This window comes from Bombina bombina, chromosome 6 (assembly GCF_027579735.1).
Source record: "Bombina bombina isolate aBomBom1 chromosome 6, aBomBom1.pri, whole genome shotgun sequence".
Classification (NCBI taxonomy): domain Eukaryota; kingdom Metazoa; phylum Chordata; class Amphibia; order Anura; family Bombinatoridae; genus Bombina; species Bombina bombina.
This window is the reverse complement of record NC_069504.1, coordinates 658,471,328-658,487,905: the sequence shown is the minus strand read 5'-3', so window position 1 is coordinate 658,487,905 and position 16,578 is coordinate 658,471,328. Positions and strand designations below refer to the sequence as shown.

Below are 16,578 nucleotides of genomic sequence, written 5' to 3'. Positions count from 1 at the left end.
AAAAAAAAGGTATTCACACACACATATATACAGTATATAAGGTATTCACACACACACATATACAGTATAAAAGGTATTCACACACACACATATACAGTATATGGATGAATAGATAGATAGAAATTGTAAACATTTATTCTCACTTCGGTGCGAGGCTCCAGGTTTGATCTCAATGGCTGTCCTGCTCCATGTTTCCTTCTCTACCTGGGACATGCGGTCCCGAGTCAATTGATAGGACTCATCAGTGGCACATATGGTGATTTTGTCTTGGATGCTGCCAATGCAACTCAGCTGTTTCTTTCCTGACCTACAACATTTAAGATAGAACACTTGTGTGAAGAGAAAAATGGAGCGATATGTATCACAAAATTACAGGGTAAGATCGAAATAAGTAGATGCCACTGCTTAAAGGGCCATGAAACCCAAAATATTTCTTTCATTATTCAGGTAGAGAATACAATTTTAAACAACATTCCAATTTCCTTCTATTATCTAATTTGCTTCATTCTTTAGATATCCCTTGTTGAAGAAATAGCAATGCATATGGGTGAGCCAATAACAAGAGGCATCTATGTGCAGCCACCAATCAGCAGATCCTGAGCATATCTACATATGCTTTTCAACAAAGTATATCACGAGAATTAAGCAAATGAGATAACAGAAGTAAATTAGAAAACTGTTTAAAATAGCATGCTCTTTCTAAAGCATGAAAGAAAGTTTTTGGCTAGAATGTCCCTTTAAATGTTTACTTGTGTATCAATTTACATTACATATATATATTTATTTATTTATTGATAATGAGCATGCTGCGCTTTATAATGATACTGAACATTTATTCACTGGCAACGAGCACAATGTGATGTTTAATGATGTGAGTTTGTGTACACTTTACCTTGATCAGTACACTGCTCAGTATAAATATGATATTTAGTATTTACACTCTGATGAATATGCCATGCTGTATAATGAAGGGATATCTATACACTAATAGTGAACACGCTGCACTGTATACTGAAGTATCTATATGATAAGTATGCTGTGCTGTATAATGATGAGAAATATCTATACACAGATAATGACAATATAGGCAGACATACCTATGTACAGGCTGGCTGCTATGCCCCCCGCAGCCACTGCACCTGCTGCACCAATGGTAGCTCTGCCCCTGATGATGGCAACTGCCAAGCCACTGTCTGTAATGTTACTTGAGACAAATGTTTTATAAGCTACATCAAATAAGTGTCACAGTGTTGTTTCAGTGAAAGGGTGAAGGTGCGTTGTTTTTCTTTCCAGCTATCTTCCCTCCTATCAAGTTTGTTACTTGAATAGAGTGTCCTTCAAAATGTATATTATTTTGAGAACAAAAATCTGAAGTAGCAAGTATACAAAATCTCCATAAAATGTTCAATGTAGAAATGTGTTGGAATAATCAACAGCAGTAAAACAAAATATATTAAAAATATATTGGTCATACATTTAATAAAAAAAGGAAGGCCTGTTTGTAACGACATAAAACCCAATACTTTAGTTATACAGTAGGACAACTGCGCAAAAATGTACCTCATGAAGATGCTTGATTAACAGATCTCTCACCCTATGTTCACTCTATATAGTGTTCATATACAAAGTTTTTTGTTCTAGCAAGATCAAGAGAAAGGATTTGAACATATTTTAAGTTAATAATTTATTAACCTGCAGTTCCATTATGTCCATAATCATTTCTAGCAATAAACTATTTAAAAACCTGACCTTTCAGTTGATATTTGCTCATATCTTTTATTCATTCATGTGCACAGAATTATTTTCATAAAGTATATTTCATTTATTGCATGTACAGCCTGTCACACATAAGACAGTTCTATCAGGCAAGGCTGATTGTGTTTTTTAGACACATAGGGGTATATTTATCAAAGCGTCAATCTCCGTGCATTCGCTGGCGTCCATACGAACGCCAGACATCGCTGACGCGGATCCACATATGATACCCTTATCTATATAAAAAAAAGTCAAAAACACGCGCGTCAAGTACAGCGCGATGAGCATCGGACTGTTGTTAACTAACAGTCATCGATGTCGTGGTTATTCTGTTTTTTCCCAACTTTATTTAAACCATTTCATTACTGTCCATGAACAAGCACATTTCCCTAAAGCTAATCTTTTATTTCTCATCTGTTAATGTCCAAAAAAAAGGTAGATTTATACCTCAACAAACAATATCTCATAGAAAGTTATTTTTATATTTATTGTTATACAAAAAAAAATCTGTTATATGATACTTTCACATAAATTAATATGTATTTGTATTTCTAGAAGTCATGATATGCTTTTAGCTCATGTTTTTGTTTATAAATGACTATTAATGCTAGAATTTGTACATATACTGTATCTTTGCACATACTTGTGTAAATATATATATATATATAAATTCTTTAGCAAATGCACTCGCCAAATCAGATTAGCAGCTACCAGGGTGCTGTGTAAATAGATACAGCAATTTATAATTCCATTCACTCAAGAATAGTCACTGCACTTTCCGGTTTTATTAAGATATAAAACGTCACTTTTATTCAAACAGTTTAAAACAGCTTAAAGCAGCATTTCCCCCAAAAGTTTCGGTACTAACCAGGTACCTTGTTCACTGGGACATCAAAGTGCAAAGAAAGAGCGTTATAGCTCAATACCTACCCCCCACCTCTATTTCAACTGTTATGCTATTTCTATAACCAATATGCAATAATAGCACATCTAGAAACATAGCCCTGTGTTAAATATCCGATGTTAGTTACTTACGATCAAAGGAACCAATAGGAGGAGAGCTGCTGCAGGGTAGAACCTCCCCCATATCCTAGAAAGTTGCATGGCTAATTAGAACAGCCAATCAATGCGTATTACCTATCAACTCTGTCATAATTATAAACAGAATCATTCGCAGAGCCTCTAATAAGCCATAATGATCAAAGCCAAGATAAAAACATTTAAAATATATAGCCTAATATTCTACACAACTCCATTATATGTTGTACACTACATTGGTCATAAACTAAATATAATACAATATATATATATATATTACAGCAATGTAAAGCAAAAGCAGCATGTCTCAAAACAGTATGATAGAAACTTTGTGGCGATTTTATTGTCCATTAAATTTGTGATGTTTAAGATTGTGTAGGAGGATATCAGTCACAGAATATGACACTCTATAGTCCAATCAGACACTAAACATATCTTGTATCATTGGTCACAAAAAACACAACCTAGACTGTCCAATCATAGAAGCATCCGTAATCCAAGGAAACAAAGATTCTACTTAAAGAACAAAGGAATCAGTCACAGTGAAAAGATATCAAAAATTCTAGTCGATATTCAGGGATCAATATCTGACTGGTCAGGGGACATCAGTTCTCACAGAAAGACACTACAATCTAGCTATGTATTTAAACCCCTTGGGGTCACCGTGTCCAATCGGTAGATTGTGATTCACTCTGCAATAATCCTTTGTGCCGGTCTCTCTTTAAGGGGGGCACATGATCTATTAACATAGTTCTCAAACTTGCAGCAATGTGCCCTGCCTGTAGAAAGTGGCGGGCAACCGGTTGGTCAGGTTCTTTTGTCTATTGCTTCACGTATAGCAAAGCCACGATTTGCCATCCTTTCTCTAAACGTAGTTGAGGTCTTACCTATGTAAACCAGGGAACAAGGACATGATAACGTATAGATCACAAGATTGCTCATACAGGACAATCTGTGGTGTAAATTGTATTTCTTCACATTTATAGCATCCTAGTTTTCTTTTCCCATCTAGCCAAGATCCTTTCTGGTAGCATTTGACCGAATCATTGTGCACTAGTAAATCCCTTAGGTGGGTGCCTTTTTATATACCACTTGTGGTGTTTCCATCTGAGTGAACGGTAGAGTCTTATCTGATTTGACAATGCCCCAGTTGGTTCTAAGCGATCTTTCCATCACACTATGTAAGGGTGTGAAAGTGGTGACAAAGTTCGCCTTCTCAGTTTCCACCTTGTCCTGATGTGTTCTATTAAGCAGTGATATTTGCTGTTCTCTCAAAAGTTTACTCTGTGCCATATGGATGTCTTTTGTAGTATAGACTCTCTGTTTTAGTTTTCATAATCATGTCTTCCTGTAGTTTCCTAGTATCTTCCCGTGTGTTATTACGTGTCACCCTAATGAGCACTCTTTTTCTGATGTTTCGGGTGAAAACGTTGTGCTGACAACAATACATTTTTAACTGTAGGCTTAGTGTACAAAGATGTTGTAAAACTAACTACCCCTTCACTTTCATGTTTGCATACGTTCAAGTCTAGAAATGGGATAGTGGCTCTATCAACCTCAAATTTAAACCTAATGGGGAAGTTGATATTATTTAACATCTCTATCCATATCATAAGAGATACTTTTGTCCCCCTCCACACCAAAAACACGTTGTCTATGTACCTTACATATAATTTAATATTCGAGAACGAAAGTGTTTTCATTACGGGTGTTTCATACCATAGCATGTAGCGGTTGCCATATGCGGGAGCCATGTTAGAGCCCATAGCAGTTCCAGCTGTTTGTAGAAAAAAGTCAGTCTCAAATTTAAAATAATTTTTCTCAAACAAAACAGTAATAGGTCTAACAGGAACTCAATGAGTGGTCCCAGATATGCCAATGATGAACTCAAAATGAATCTGACAGCCTGCACACCATCACAATGGGGAATCACAGTGTACAGGCTGTCAACATCCATCCTGACCAATAGGTCATCATGTTCCAACCAAGTAATTTTGAGTAATTGTTTAATGAGTGTAGCAGAATTCAATAAATAAGAAAACAAATCCCTAACCGCAGGCTGTAAGTGATGATCTATGAACCCGGCTACATGAGAACATAGTGATCCCCTGGCAGAAACAATTGGTCTGCCAGGGGGATTCTCTAAGGATTTGTGCACCTTAGACAACAAATAAAGTACCGATGTCACAGGATATCTCACACTCATGTAGTCATGTTCATTTTCATTTATGGCCCCTGTCTCAAGTCAACATTTCAGAATCACATCCAACATCTTTTTAAAGGTGTTGGTCGGATTACCCCTTAATTTCATATATACAGTGGTATCTGCCAGTTATCTATAGGCTTCCTTTTTACAATCATAGTAATTCTGTATAACTATAGAGCCGCCTTTATTGGCAGCCTGTATGATAATAGAACTGTCATCTATGAGATTTTGTAGGGCCAGTTTTTCGTCCTTACTGAGGTTAGAGAAATGGGAAGTAGGTTGGGCTTGTTCACAGTCATTAGTCACCATGCGTATACAACTTTGTCAGGAAGGGTTCATATTTGGTGGTTCAAAATCTGAGTGTGACTTGAAGGTGCTTATTGTAGTCTGTGGTTTGTCTTTAAAGAAATCCTTTAACTTGAGCTGTCTTTGTAGCTTATAAATATCCACTTTAAGCTGAAATGTATCCACTTTAGGAGTGGGTACAAAAGACAAACCTTTATAAAGCACCTTCAATTCACTCTCGCTTAACCTATGATCACTCAGGTTATACACTATATTTACTTTCGTTTGGGTTTTCTTTCTTTGAAGTCTCCCCTTCTGATGTGAGACCTCCGTCGTTTCTTTGTGTCGGTATAGGGGATTTCCCTGCCGATCGGGTAGTAATTCCCCCTAAAGGGCCACCTATGTTGGAGTTTTCTGTCACACTAGGGCTTTCACCTTCTGATGTCTCCCCACCACTACTGTCCACTGTGTCTAGCTTTTTCCTCCCTCTAAACTGTCTTCTGCATCTAAAATGCTGTGGAATATCATCTTTGCCATATAACGATTTATAAAGTCGTTTTTCCCAATTCATTTTTATACTTGGCTAGTTGGATCTCAAGTTTCCTAACCCAATTCTCGCTAGTATCCTCGATTACATGGTAACTTGCTAGTTTAACATCTTCTATTCTGTGACTGATATGCTCCTACACAATCTTAAACATCACAAATTAAATGGACAATAAAACCGCCACAAATTTTCTATCATACAGTTTTGAGACATGCTGCTTTTGCTTTAAATTGCTGTAATATATATTTAGTTTATTACCAATGTAGTGTACAACATATACTGGAGTTAGGCTATATATTTTAAATGTTTTTATCTTGGCTTCGATCATTAGGGCTTATGTGAGGATCTGTGAATGATTATGTTTATAGTTATGACAGAGTTGATACGTAATACGCATTGATTGGCTGTTCTAATTAGCCATGCGACTTTCTAGGATATGGGGGAGGTTCTACCCTGCAGCAGGTCACCTCCTATTAGTTCCTTTGATCATAAGTAACTAACATTGGATATTTACCACAGGGCTATGTTTCTAGATGTGCTACGATTGCATAGTAGTTATAGAAATAGCATAACAGATGCGCTGACCATGTTATGACTGAGATAATTTGTAACAGGCTATGATGAGTATGTGAGCTAGCCGTAAGTGTTCTCAGCTGTGGGTGTGCGGTTTTAGTTGCTCCTTTGATCGGTTTAAATAGAGGTGAGGGGTAGGTATTGAGCCATAATGCTCTCTCTTTGCACTTTGATGTCCCAGTGAACAAGGTACCTGGCTGGTACCAAAACGTTTGGGAAAATGCTGCTTTAAGCTGGTTTAAACTGTTCGACTGTTCGAATAAAAGTGACGTTTTATATCTTACTAGAACCGGTGAGTGCTGTGTCTATTCTTGAGTGAATGGAATTATAAATTGATATATACAGTATATATATATATATATATATATATATATATATATGTGTGTGTGTCTTTTGCAAATATATGTACATGTCCCTAAATTCCTTTTTTTTTGTTCTAAACAATGTTGTCTTTCATATATCGGTGTTTATTGATACCACTATACAGGGAGTGCAGAATTATTAGGCAAATTAGTATTTTGACCACATCATCCTCTTTATGCATGTTGTCTTACTCCAAGCTGTATAGGCTCGAAAGCCTACTACCAATTAAGCATATTAGGTGATGTGCATCTCTGTAATGAGAAGGGGTGTGGTCTAATGACATCAACACCCTATATCAGGTGTGCATAATTATTAGGCAACTTCCTTTCCTTTGGCAAAATGGGTCAAAAGAAGGACTTGACAGGCTCAGAAAAGTCAAAAATAGTGAGATATCTTGCAGAGGGATGCAGCACTCTTAAAATTGCAAAGCTTCTGAAACGTAATCATCGAACAATCAAGCGTTTCATTCAAAATAGTCAACAGGGTCGCAAGAAGCGTGTGGAAAAACCAAGGCGCAAAATAACTGCCCATGAACTGAGAAAAGTCAAGCGTGCAGCTGCCAAGATGCCACTTGCCACCAGTTTGGCCATATTTCAGAGCTGCAACATCACTGGAGTGCCCAAAAGCACAAGGTGTGCAATACTCAGAGACATGGCCAAGGTAAGAAAGGCTGAAAGACGACCACCACTGAACAAGACACACAACCTGAAACGTCAAGACTGGGCCAAGAAATATCTCAAGACTGATTTTTCTAAGGTTTTATGGACTGATGAAATGAGAGTGAGTCTTGATGGGCCAGATGGATGGGCCCATGGCTGGATTGGTAAAGGGCAGAGAGCTCCAGTCCGACTCAGACGCCAGCAAGGTGGAGGTGGAGTACTGGTTTGGGCTGGTATCATCAAAGATGAGCTTGTGGGGCCTTTTCGGGTTGAGGATGGAGTCAAGCTCAACTCCCAGTCCTACTGCCAGTTTCTGGAAGACACCTTCTTCAAGCAGTGGTACAGGAAGAAGTCTGCATCCTTCAAGAAAAACATGATTTTCATGCAGGACAATGCTCCATCACACGCGTCCAAGTACTCCACAGCGTGGCTGGCAAGAAAGGGTATAAAAGAAGAAAATCTAATGACATGGCCTCCTTGTTCACCTGATCTGAACCCCATTGAGAACCTGTGGTCCATCATCAAATGTGAGATTTACAAGGAGGGAAAACAGTACACCTCTCTGAACAGTGTCTGGGAGGCTGTGGTTGCTGCTGCACGCAATGTTGATGGTGAACAGATCAAAACACTGACAGAATCCATGGATGGCAGGCTTTTGAGTGTCCTTGCAAAGAAAGGTGGCTATATTGGTCACTGATTTGTTTTTGTTTTGTTTTTGAATGTCAGAAATGTATATTTGTGAATGTTGAGATGTTATATTGGTTTCACTGGTAAAAATAAATAATTGAAATGGGTATATATTTGTTTTTGTAATAGTCACCTGCACACACAGATATCCCCCTAAAATAGCTATAACTAAAAACAAACTAAAAACTACTTCCAAAACTATTCAGCTTTGATATTAATGAGTTTTTTGGGTTCATTGAGAACATGGTTGTTGTTCAATAATAAAATGAATCCTCAAAAATACAACTTGCCTAATAATTCTGCACTCCCTGTATGTATATAGTGTAAATTGATTATTATTCTGAGCAGGAATAATTGAGAATATAACATGTAATCAGGGTATCATATGTATTTATTTGCAATCAATAGATATTTTAAGAGCTGGGCCAGTTTTCTCTCTGTACCTGTGTAACCCCCTCCAGATTGCAATCTAGTTTTAAAAACCACCTCTACACAGGTGTTATAAAATGGGCTGGCATATAAGATGACATTTCTTACTGAAAAATAAATTCAAGAGAAGGAAGAAATACACTGAAAATAGCATGACAGTAAAGAGGTGATTTTAATGTCTGCTGTATCCGATTCATGAACTTTTAATGTTAGGTGGGCTATCCCTTTGAGCTATGAGCTCAAGATTATATTGAATCAAACATCAATTCGAATTTTAAAATCATTGTCTAAAATATTACACTGTGTGTCCTAATGTCAGCATCAATGTTTATCTTTAATACTAATTTCACATATACATACTTTCAAAGTATAATACACAATGTAACAAATGGCACAAGTTCTGATGATTGATCAATGACACAAGTATTGAGCAATTTGATTCGTTAGTGATTGTTTAAAATGTATATTTGAATCAGATTGGCTAATGTCATAAATCATGTGATTATGCATATTCCAATCAAAAGTGGTTGAAAAATTCACTAGTGTGTGGGTTGTTTAGGAGTTTGTGCCATAATTGGTGCGAAAAGTGGACAGTGGGACTTGTATTACATGGCTTAAACATAGTGCAAATAGATTTTTCCAAAAAAATAAAAAGGAAGTTAGCTATATTATGTTGTGTATTTATTTCATTTTTATCTCTATATCTATTAGTGCAACAAATTTGGGGCAAAACTTTTCAAAAAATTTGGAGAAATAATATTGTCCCCTTGCTTTGTAATGAGAGACAAAGTTGTAACATAATCCATAAGTAGTAATGTATTTTTCATTTTTATCCCTATATCTACTAGTGCACCAAATGTAGAGCAATAATATTGTTTGATTTACAAAGGGTATACAATTTTAATAAAGTTTCTAATTTACTTTTATTATGTAATATACATCATTCTCTTGCAGCATCGAACATAAGCTTTCTGTGTTTTCAGACTCCCATTGATTTCTATGGCATCCGCGGCCTCAAGGGTGGTGGATTGAAAACTAGGTATGCTGCGTCGGAATAGACACGAGCGTACCTGTTAAATGTTTGATCAATTGGGAAAATGGTCAAATAGAGTTGAATGTGAATTCAAAACATCTGTAATGATGCAAGCATCGATCTGCGTCGGATTGAGATCGCGGGAGCGTATATTTCGTCACACATTTCAACATTTGACGATCTTGATGCTTTGATAACTACGGCGGATTAATCTCGTAGTTCAAGCGTATTTTCAGTTGACGCTTTGATAAATATTCCCCTTTATGAATAATATTTTATTTAAGAAAGATCTGATTTTTCAAGTGTGAATGTATCCTAATCTTTTTTCACCATATGGTGAAATCAGCAAACAAGTGATCATATTGATATGATATGATATGAAACTCAAAATTAAACTTTCATAGTTATTATTTTTATTCTTTATTTATAAAGTTCAGGTAGAGCATACAACTTTAAGAAACTATCCAAAAATCACTTATGTTGTAAAATTTACTTCATTCTCTTAGCATCCCTTTGTTGGAAATTATACTTAGTAGTCCTGGGAGCAGCAGCAATACACTGCAGGGAGTTAGCTGGTGATTGGTGGCTACAAAGTATATGTGAACCACACACACTAAGCTAAAAAAAAAGTAAACTGTTTTCCCTCTCGCACTAAGCAGATGAGCGAAAAAAGACGAACTTCAAATTTCACGCGCATAGTAACATATTCCCCCCTAGAAGTCAATAGAGCAAAAAAGTGGGGAAAATTTAACACACTAATCTCATGCAAACCCAATCGCATATTCTTAAGTGTGCTAACCGACATGAAAATTAATTAATTAATATTTCACATTCCAATATTCTTCACATAGAAGAATATGTTGAAAAACAAAAAGATATCTAAAGTACATCCAGGTGTGGGAGAAAAAATCACTTGAGTTCCAATTCCATATGTAAAAAGGCAAACTTTATTGAAGTGATTCAAGGATAAAACATGTAGATAAAACTCTCAGCAAGAGAGACAAGTAGAAAAGTCTGACCGGTTTCGGCCCAGTGTGGCCGTAGTCATAGACAGTGTCAGGTATTCAGGGAGCACACCTTATATACCTAATTTTTTCTCCCACACCTGGATGTACTTTGGATATCTTTTTGTTTTTCATTTACTGTGGAGTACAGGGACTCCACTTCCGCCAGCACGTCCTTACCGACACGGATCACAGCTGACTCGGATGATTCCAGCTGACTAGAGAGGGCGTGCTACATAGAGAGAGGCTGAGTAGTGCTGACAGTGTATGAGATTTGAACTGCTGAGACTGAGATTTGGGAATGCAGGGAACTCGATGACAACAGAGCACCTTACTGTGAGTATGCCTTTTTGTGCTTGCATGTGATTTGTGGAACTGGTCTGTTAAGACCCGGCTCTTAACTACGGAGGTGTGGAACTGTGTTGAATGCAAGCCTGATTAACGCTACGGATATACTCGAGCTGACAGGCTATCACTATTACTACATGATTACAGGATTATCTGTTATACCATTCTCTCCTATAAGTTTAATAGCGGGCCATTTTGTGGGCGTATTGCTTGCTTGTGCTGGGCCTTTTTTGGAATATCGGCTGGCATTTAAAGTAACCGCTCAAAAGACATAACGTTTACAAAGCCCTATCAATACTCTAAGGAAAGTCACATGACCTGCTTGCTCTGACTGAGATTTCAAAGTTAAGTGAATACGCTGTATCGCAACCTGGTTTGCCTGTTTCACTGAATATTACCTAATATACATGTACATATCAGTATTCTCCACTTAACACTACATGTCGCGAGGGTGACAGCCTCTCTCAGCACATAATATTGTCCCGAACTTTGCCTTGAGCAATACGGTTGCTCTTTTTACTAGAAGAATATGTTCTTTTTAATATATCTGATGGTATTTTGGTACAATATATACACTGATCAGCCACAACATTAAAACCACTGACAGGTGAAGTAAATAACATTGATTATATTGTCACAATGTCACCTGTCAACTGGTGGGATATATTAGGCAGCAAGTGAACAGTCAGTTCTTAAATTTCATGTGTTGGAAGCAGGAAAAATGAGCAAGCAAAAAGATCTGAGAGACTTTGACAAGGGTCAAACAGTGATGGCTAGACGACTGGGTCCGAGCATCTCCAAAACGGCAAATCATGTCGGCAAATGATGTGGGGTGTTCCCGGTATGCAGTGGTTAGTACCTACCAAAAGTGGTGCAAGGAAGGACAACCAGTGAAAGCGGCGTCAGGGTCATGGGTGTCTAAGGCTCAATGATGCACGTGGGGAGAAAAGGCTAGCCGTCTGGTGCGATCACACAGAAGAGCTATTGTACTGAAATTGCTTAAAAAAAATAATGCTGGCTATGATAGAAAGGTGTCAGAACACACAGTGCATTACAGTTTGCTGCGTATGAAGTGGTGTAGCCACAGAACAGTCAGAGTGCCCATGATGACCCCTGCCCAGCGGTGAAAGCGATTTCAATGGGGACGTGAATCATGTTTTCTTTTAGATCAGGTGAATGGCTGGGTAGGTGTGCGCCGTTTACCTGGGGAAGAGATGGCAGCAGGATGGGAAGAAGGCAGGCCTGCGGGGCATTGTTATGCTCTGGGCAATGTTCTGCTAGGAAACCTTGGGTCCTTGCATTCATGTGGATGTTTCTTTGACAGTCACGTACCACTTACCTATAGATTGTTGCAGACCACGTACACCCCTTCACGGCAAAGGTATTCCCTGATAGCAATGGCTTCTTTCAGCAGGATAATGCACCCTGCTACACTGCAAAATTTGTTCAGCAATGGTTTGAGGAACATGACAAAGAGTTTGAGGTGTTACCTTGACCTTCAAATACCCCAGATCTCAGTCTGACTGAGCATCTGTAGCATGTGCTGGAACAACGATCGATGGAGGCCCCACCTCGCAACTTGCAGGACTTAAAGGATCTGCTGCTAATGCCTTAGTGTCAGATACCACAGGACACGTTCAGAGGTCTTGTGTAGTCCATGCCTCAATGCATCAGAGCTGTTTTGACAGAACGAGTGGAACCCACACAATATTAGGCAGGTGATTTTAATGTAGCTAATCAGTGTATCTATACCTATATAAATACATGATTATATAAAGGTATAGATATATACAGAAATATATAGGAATAGCCATATAAAATACATAGAACACATTCCCCTATGTAAATTACACTGGAATGAGAAATATTTACAGTAAATACACAGTATAACACTTTATTAAATATGAATATTGCATATAAATGCTTTTACATGTTTTCATCTACTTGACTGCAAAGGGCTCCATATATACTTATATATATGTTTATATATGTGTACATATGTATTTATATGTGTATATATGTCTGTAAATACATATATACACATATAAAAAAAATACATATGTACACATAAATTAACATATCTACATACATACATATACAGATTTAAATATGTATATGAATGTACAGTATCTCTATGTTAAAGTCCTTTGCAACCTTTTTTCTCCTAACACCTGAGACCTCATATCTTTGAGCCCTTATAACTTTTATTGCAATTTTTTTCATAATTGTTATAATACAGTGTTATTATGAGTGTAAATGTACTTTGTAATGTATTTTTGATGTGTTTTGTAACACTTTTTTGTTTCGCGAAAACAGTTTACCTGAGAACGCAGAAATCATTCTAGCATAAATCGTGATTGCGCTCAAGCGACCATGTTTACTTTCAACTTGTAATACGAGCTGTAAACCCGATGTGCAAACATCCGCAATAAACTCCTTTTCGCTTGTGCGTAACTGTTAATGCGCTACTCGTAATCTGGCCCCAAGTCTTAGAAAAATTCAAACAAAAAAGAAGCTACTGCCACTGCTTCATAAGAATGCAACAATTGCATTGGTGGCCACACACAAATGCCTCTTGTCATTGACTCATCGAATGTGTTCAATATGTTCCAGTAGTGCATTGCTGCTCTGAAGATGATTTTAACTTGTTATTTGCAAGCAACAGTGCTATAATGAAAAGTTCTTTAATAATGTAGTAATTTAAATAATTAGTAAGCATACTGGCAAGCAACTGATGAGTACTGGAAAATTATTTCTGGTTTAAAGGGTTTTACTTAAAGGGACGTGGAACCGAATTTTGCTTTTCATTTATTGATTCAGACAGAACATACAATTTAAAAAAATGTTCTAATTTACTCTATTATAAAATTTGCTTCATTCTCTTGGTATCCTTTGTTAAAGGAGCCGCAATGTACAACTGGGAGCTAGCTGAACACAGCATGTAAGTCAGTGACAAGAGACAAATGTGAGTGGCCACCTATCAGCAGCTAGCTCCTCAGTAATGCATTGATACTGCTGAGAATATTTATATATTCTTTTCCACAAATGATACCAACAATGCAAAATAGATAATATAAGTCAAATAGAAAGTTGTTTAAAATTGAATGCTCTATCTGAATAATATTGCTTCTATGTTCTGCACACCCCCAACTATGGGTGTGTGATAGTTCTCAGTTACCTACCTCTTGCCAACTTTTGGTGCAGGGATATTCTACAAACTAAACATAACCTTCCAAGAGCCATAATACAAATATTTGAAGTTCAGTTTAGAAATGTTATCCAATCAAAATAAAGAAAAAGATTGAAAGGGGACATTCTCCTCACCATGACGTTCCTTGGCGGATGCACTCGAAGCTTGATTGGGGCTTATCTTTACTCTCCCTGGATAGGTAGAAGGCAAAAATTCGAAGTCTGTCATCAGAACCAGGTGCGGGAGAAGGGATCTTGATGTACTGTTGATCAGAAGGGTAAAACACAGATATTTAAAATACATGATATAAGGAGATGTGACCTTTTTTAAAATGCCAACAATGAAGATCCATATACCAAATTACTATGTTAAAGGGACGTGAAAATACTTTTAAGATATAAAATATTAAATTATATAGAAAAACCTTTTTTTTTCCTGCCATTTTGTTCCTGTGGGTTTTTCAATTATGAGAACTGGAAAAGCCCACTGCAATGACCCATCCTTCTCTAAATTATCTCAGCAGAGGTAAAAAGATAACATAAAGCAAAACAATGCAAATGTTTCTAACAAAATAGCAGTGGCTAGCTGTCTGTACTATTATGAAAAACAGATACCTAACAATGTACACACAAGCACATTTTTATAGAATATTTACAATACAGAGCAAAGATTCCTATTTAACTGCAGTGACATTTACAGCTAAACAACAATACTACAGCGCTGAATCCATTTCCTGTCTTCTTGTTTACATCCTGATATTTTAAAACATATTACATTTGTAGATTATAAATATATTCAATCTAAGCTACAAAATAAAAAAGTGTTACTAAAATAGACAATCTTCTAGACAATATCATTTTGTTTTTAACACCAAGATACATTGATACAAAAACAGTGTATATACTTGGTAAGAGTAGAAGAAACATTCACACATATTAAAGAGAAAATATATTATATTTATAACATTTATATATACAAAAGAATTTTACATTCACAGCACAATGCATGTACGGAACTTGTAGAGATAAGGAAAGCAACTGAGTTTGTATTTATTTACAAAGTGGGTTTTTCCATCCTTATCCTTTGGTGGGAAATGTGGTCTTAAGAAAAGATAAGGATAATGTAAGCTCAGGTGAACTTGCTGTATGAAAAGATAAAAACGACTAAGGATCTCCTTAGGGGGCTTCTCCAGATGCGGCCCTGGATAACCCAACAATTAGTCAACTAAACCGCTGGGGCCCACAATCTGTAAACAGAGGGACCCTGGGGAGATCACATTTAGAATGTTGAGGGCCCCCAGAGGGGCTCACATAGAGGAGAATGTTATGGGCTGCAAATTATGGTATTTTTCTTTTCTGGCGCAAAAGAGTCTGAAAGATAGAGTCCTTTGACTGTATGTCAAGGAGAGAATATGGCTAACAGGATCCTAAATAAAATACCTAGAATGAAAAAGGACAGCACACTTTATGCTTCTTCACACACAGCTATGTATCTATTAAAGGGAACATGTAGTCAATTATTTTCTTTGTTACAGCTAAAAGATAGTGTTTAAAGTTGTATCATAAAGTTATATTATTTAAAATATGCATTGTATTTTCCTGCATAAATTAGTGGTTTCTTGTAAGCCTTGAAGAGGTGTGTCCATCACTAACAACAGTGTCATGGGAGTTGTCTTTATTAGCCAATAAACATTAGCAGGGAGTACACAACTGATAATGCTGTATTAGTCTCCATTTCAATTTTATTTGTTTTTTTCCATGCAAAAAATATTTTCAACATGGTTAAAAGGGCATGAAACTCAACATTAACTTGCTTTGTAAAGGCCTAGACTACTAGTGAAGCGATATTGATAGAGCAAGGTGTTTAGCGTAGACGACATCCCTTTAGTGCTCCCTATACTTTCAATGGCATCACTCACATTACAAGTTGAAAGTTAAGTGCTGTGCTTTAGTGTAGCACATAACAGAGCTAAAAACATTAGCGTGACTTGAAACCTGATGTTAAGTGTTAGGGCTAGAATAAAAGTATAATAAAATGTGAAACATATTAAAATAAAGCATTACAATCATATATATACATAGATATGTATATGAAAAAATAAAAATAATATTTTCTTCTAAGTGTAGAACAAAGGAAATTAATGTATTTCTTAATGCACATTTGCTTTAGCGCAGTTGTCCTAATGCACTTTGGGGCCTATCTATCAAGCTCCGAATGGAGCTTGATGCCGCGTGTTTCTGGCGAGCCTGCAGGCTCGCCAGAAACAGCAGTTATGAAGCAGCGGTCACAAAGATATCGCCGGAAATCAACCCGATCGAGTACGATCGGGTTGATTGACACCCCCCCTGCTGGCGGCCCATTGGCCGTGAGTCTGCAGGGGGCGGCGTTGCACCAGCAGCTCTTGTGAGCTGCTGGTGCAATGCTGAATACGTCGAGCGTATTGCTCGCCGTATTCAGCGAG

The 16,578-nt window shown here is 37.1% G+C and overlaps 1 protein-coding gene across 2 annotated transcripts in view; it reads right to left on the bottom strand.

Annotated features, from left to right (window-relative positions):
- The window catches only part of LOC128663407 (RNA polymerase II elongation factor ELL), a 209,879-nt gene that overhangs the window by 107,386 nt on the left and 85,915 nt on the right, over positions 1–16,578 (bottom strand). For both annotated transcript variants that reach the window (XM_053717722.1, XM_053717723.1), the window contains exons 3-4: positions 14,252–14,379; positions 144–307 (exon numbers count right to left, since the gene is read on the bottom strand). In XM_053717722.1, the coding sequence (XP_053573697.1) occupies positions 144–307; positions 14,252–14,379 (292 nt within the window). The remainder of the gene's footprint in view (positions 1–143; positions 308–14,251; positions 14,380–16,578) is intronic.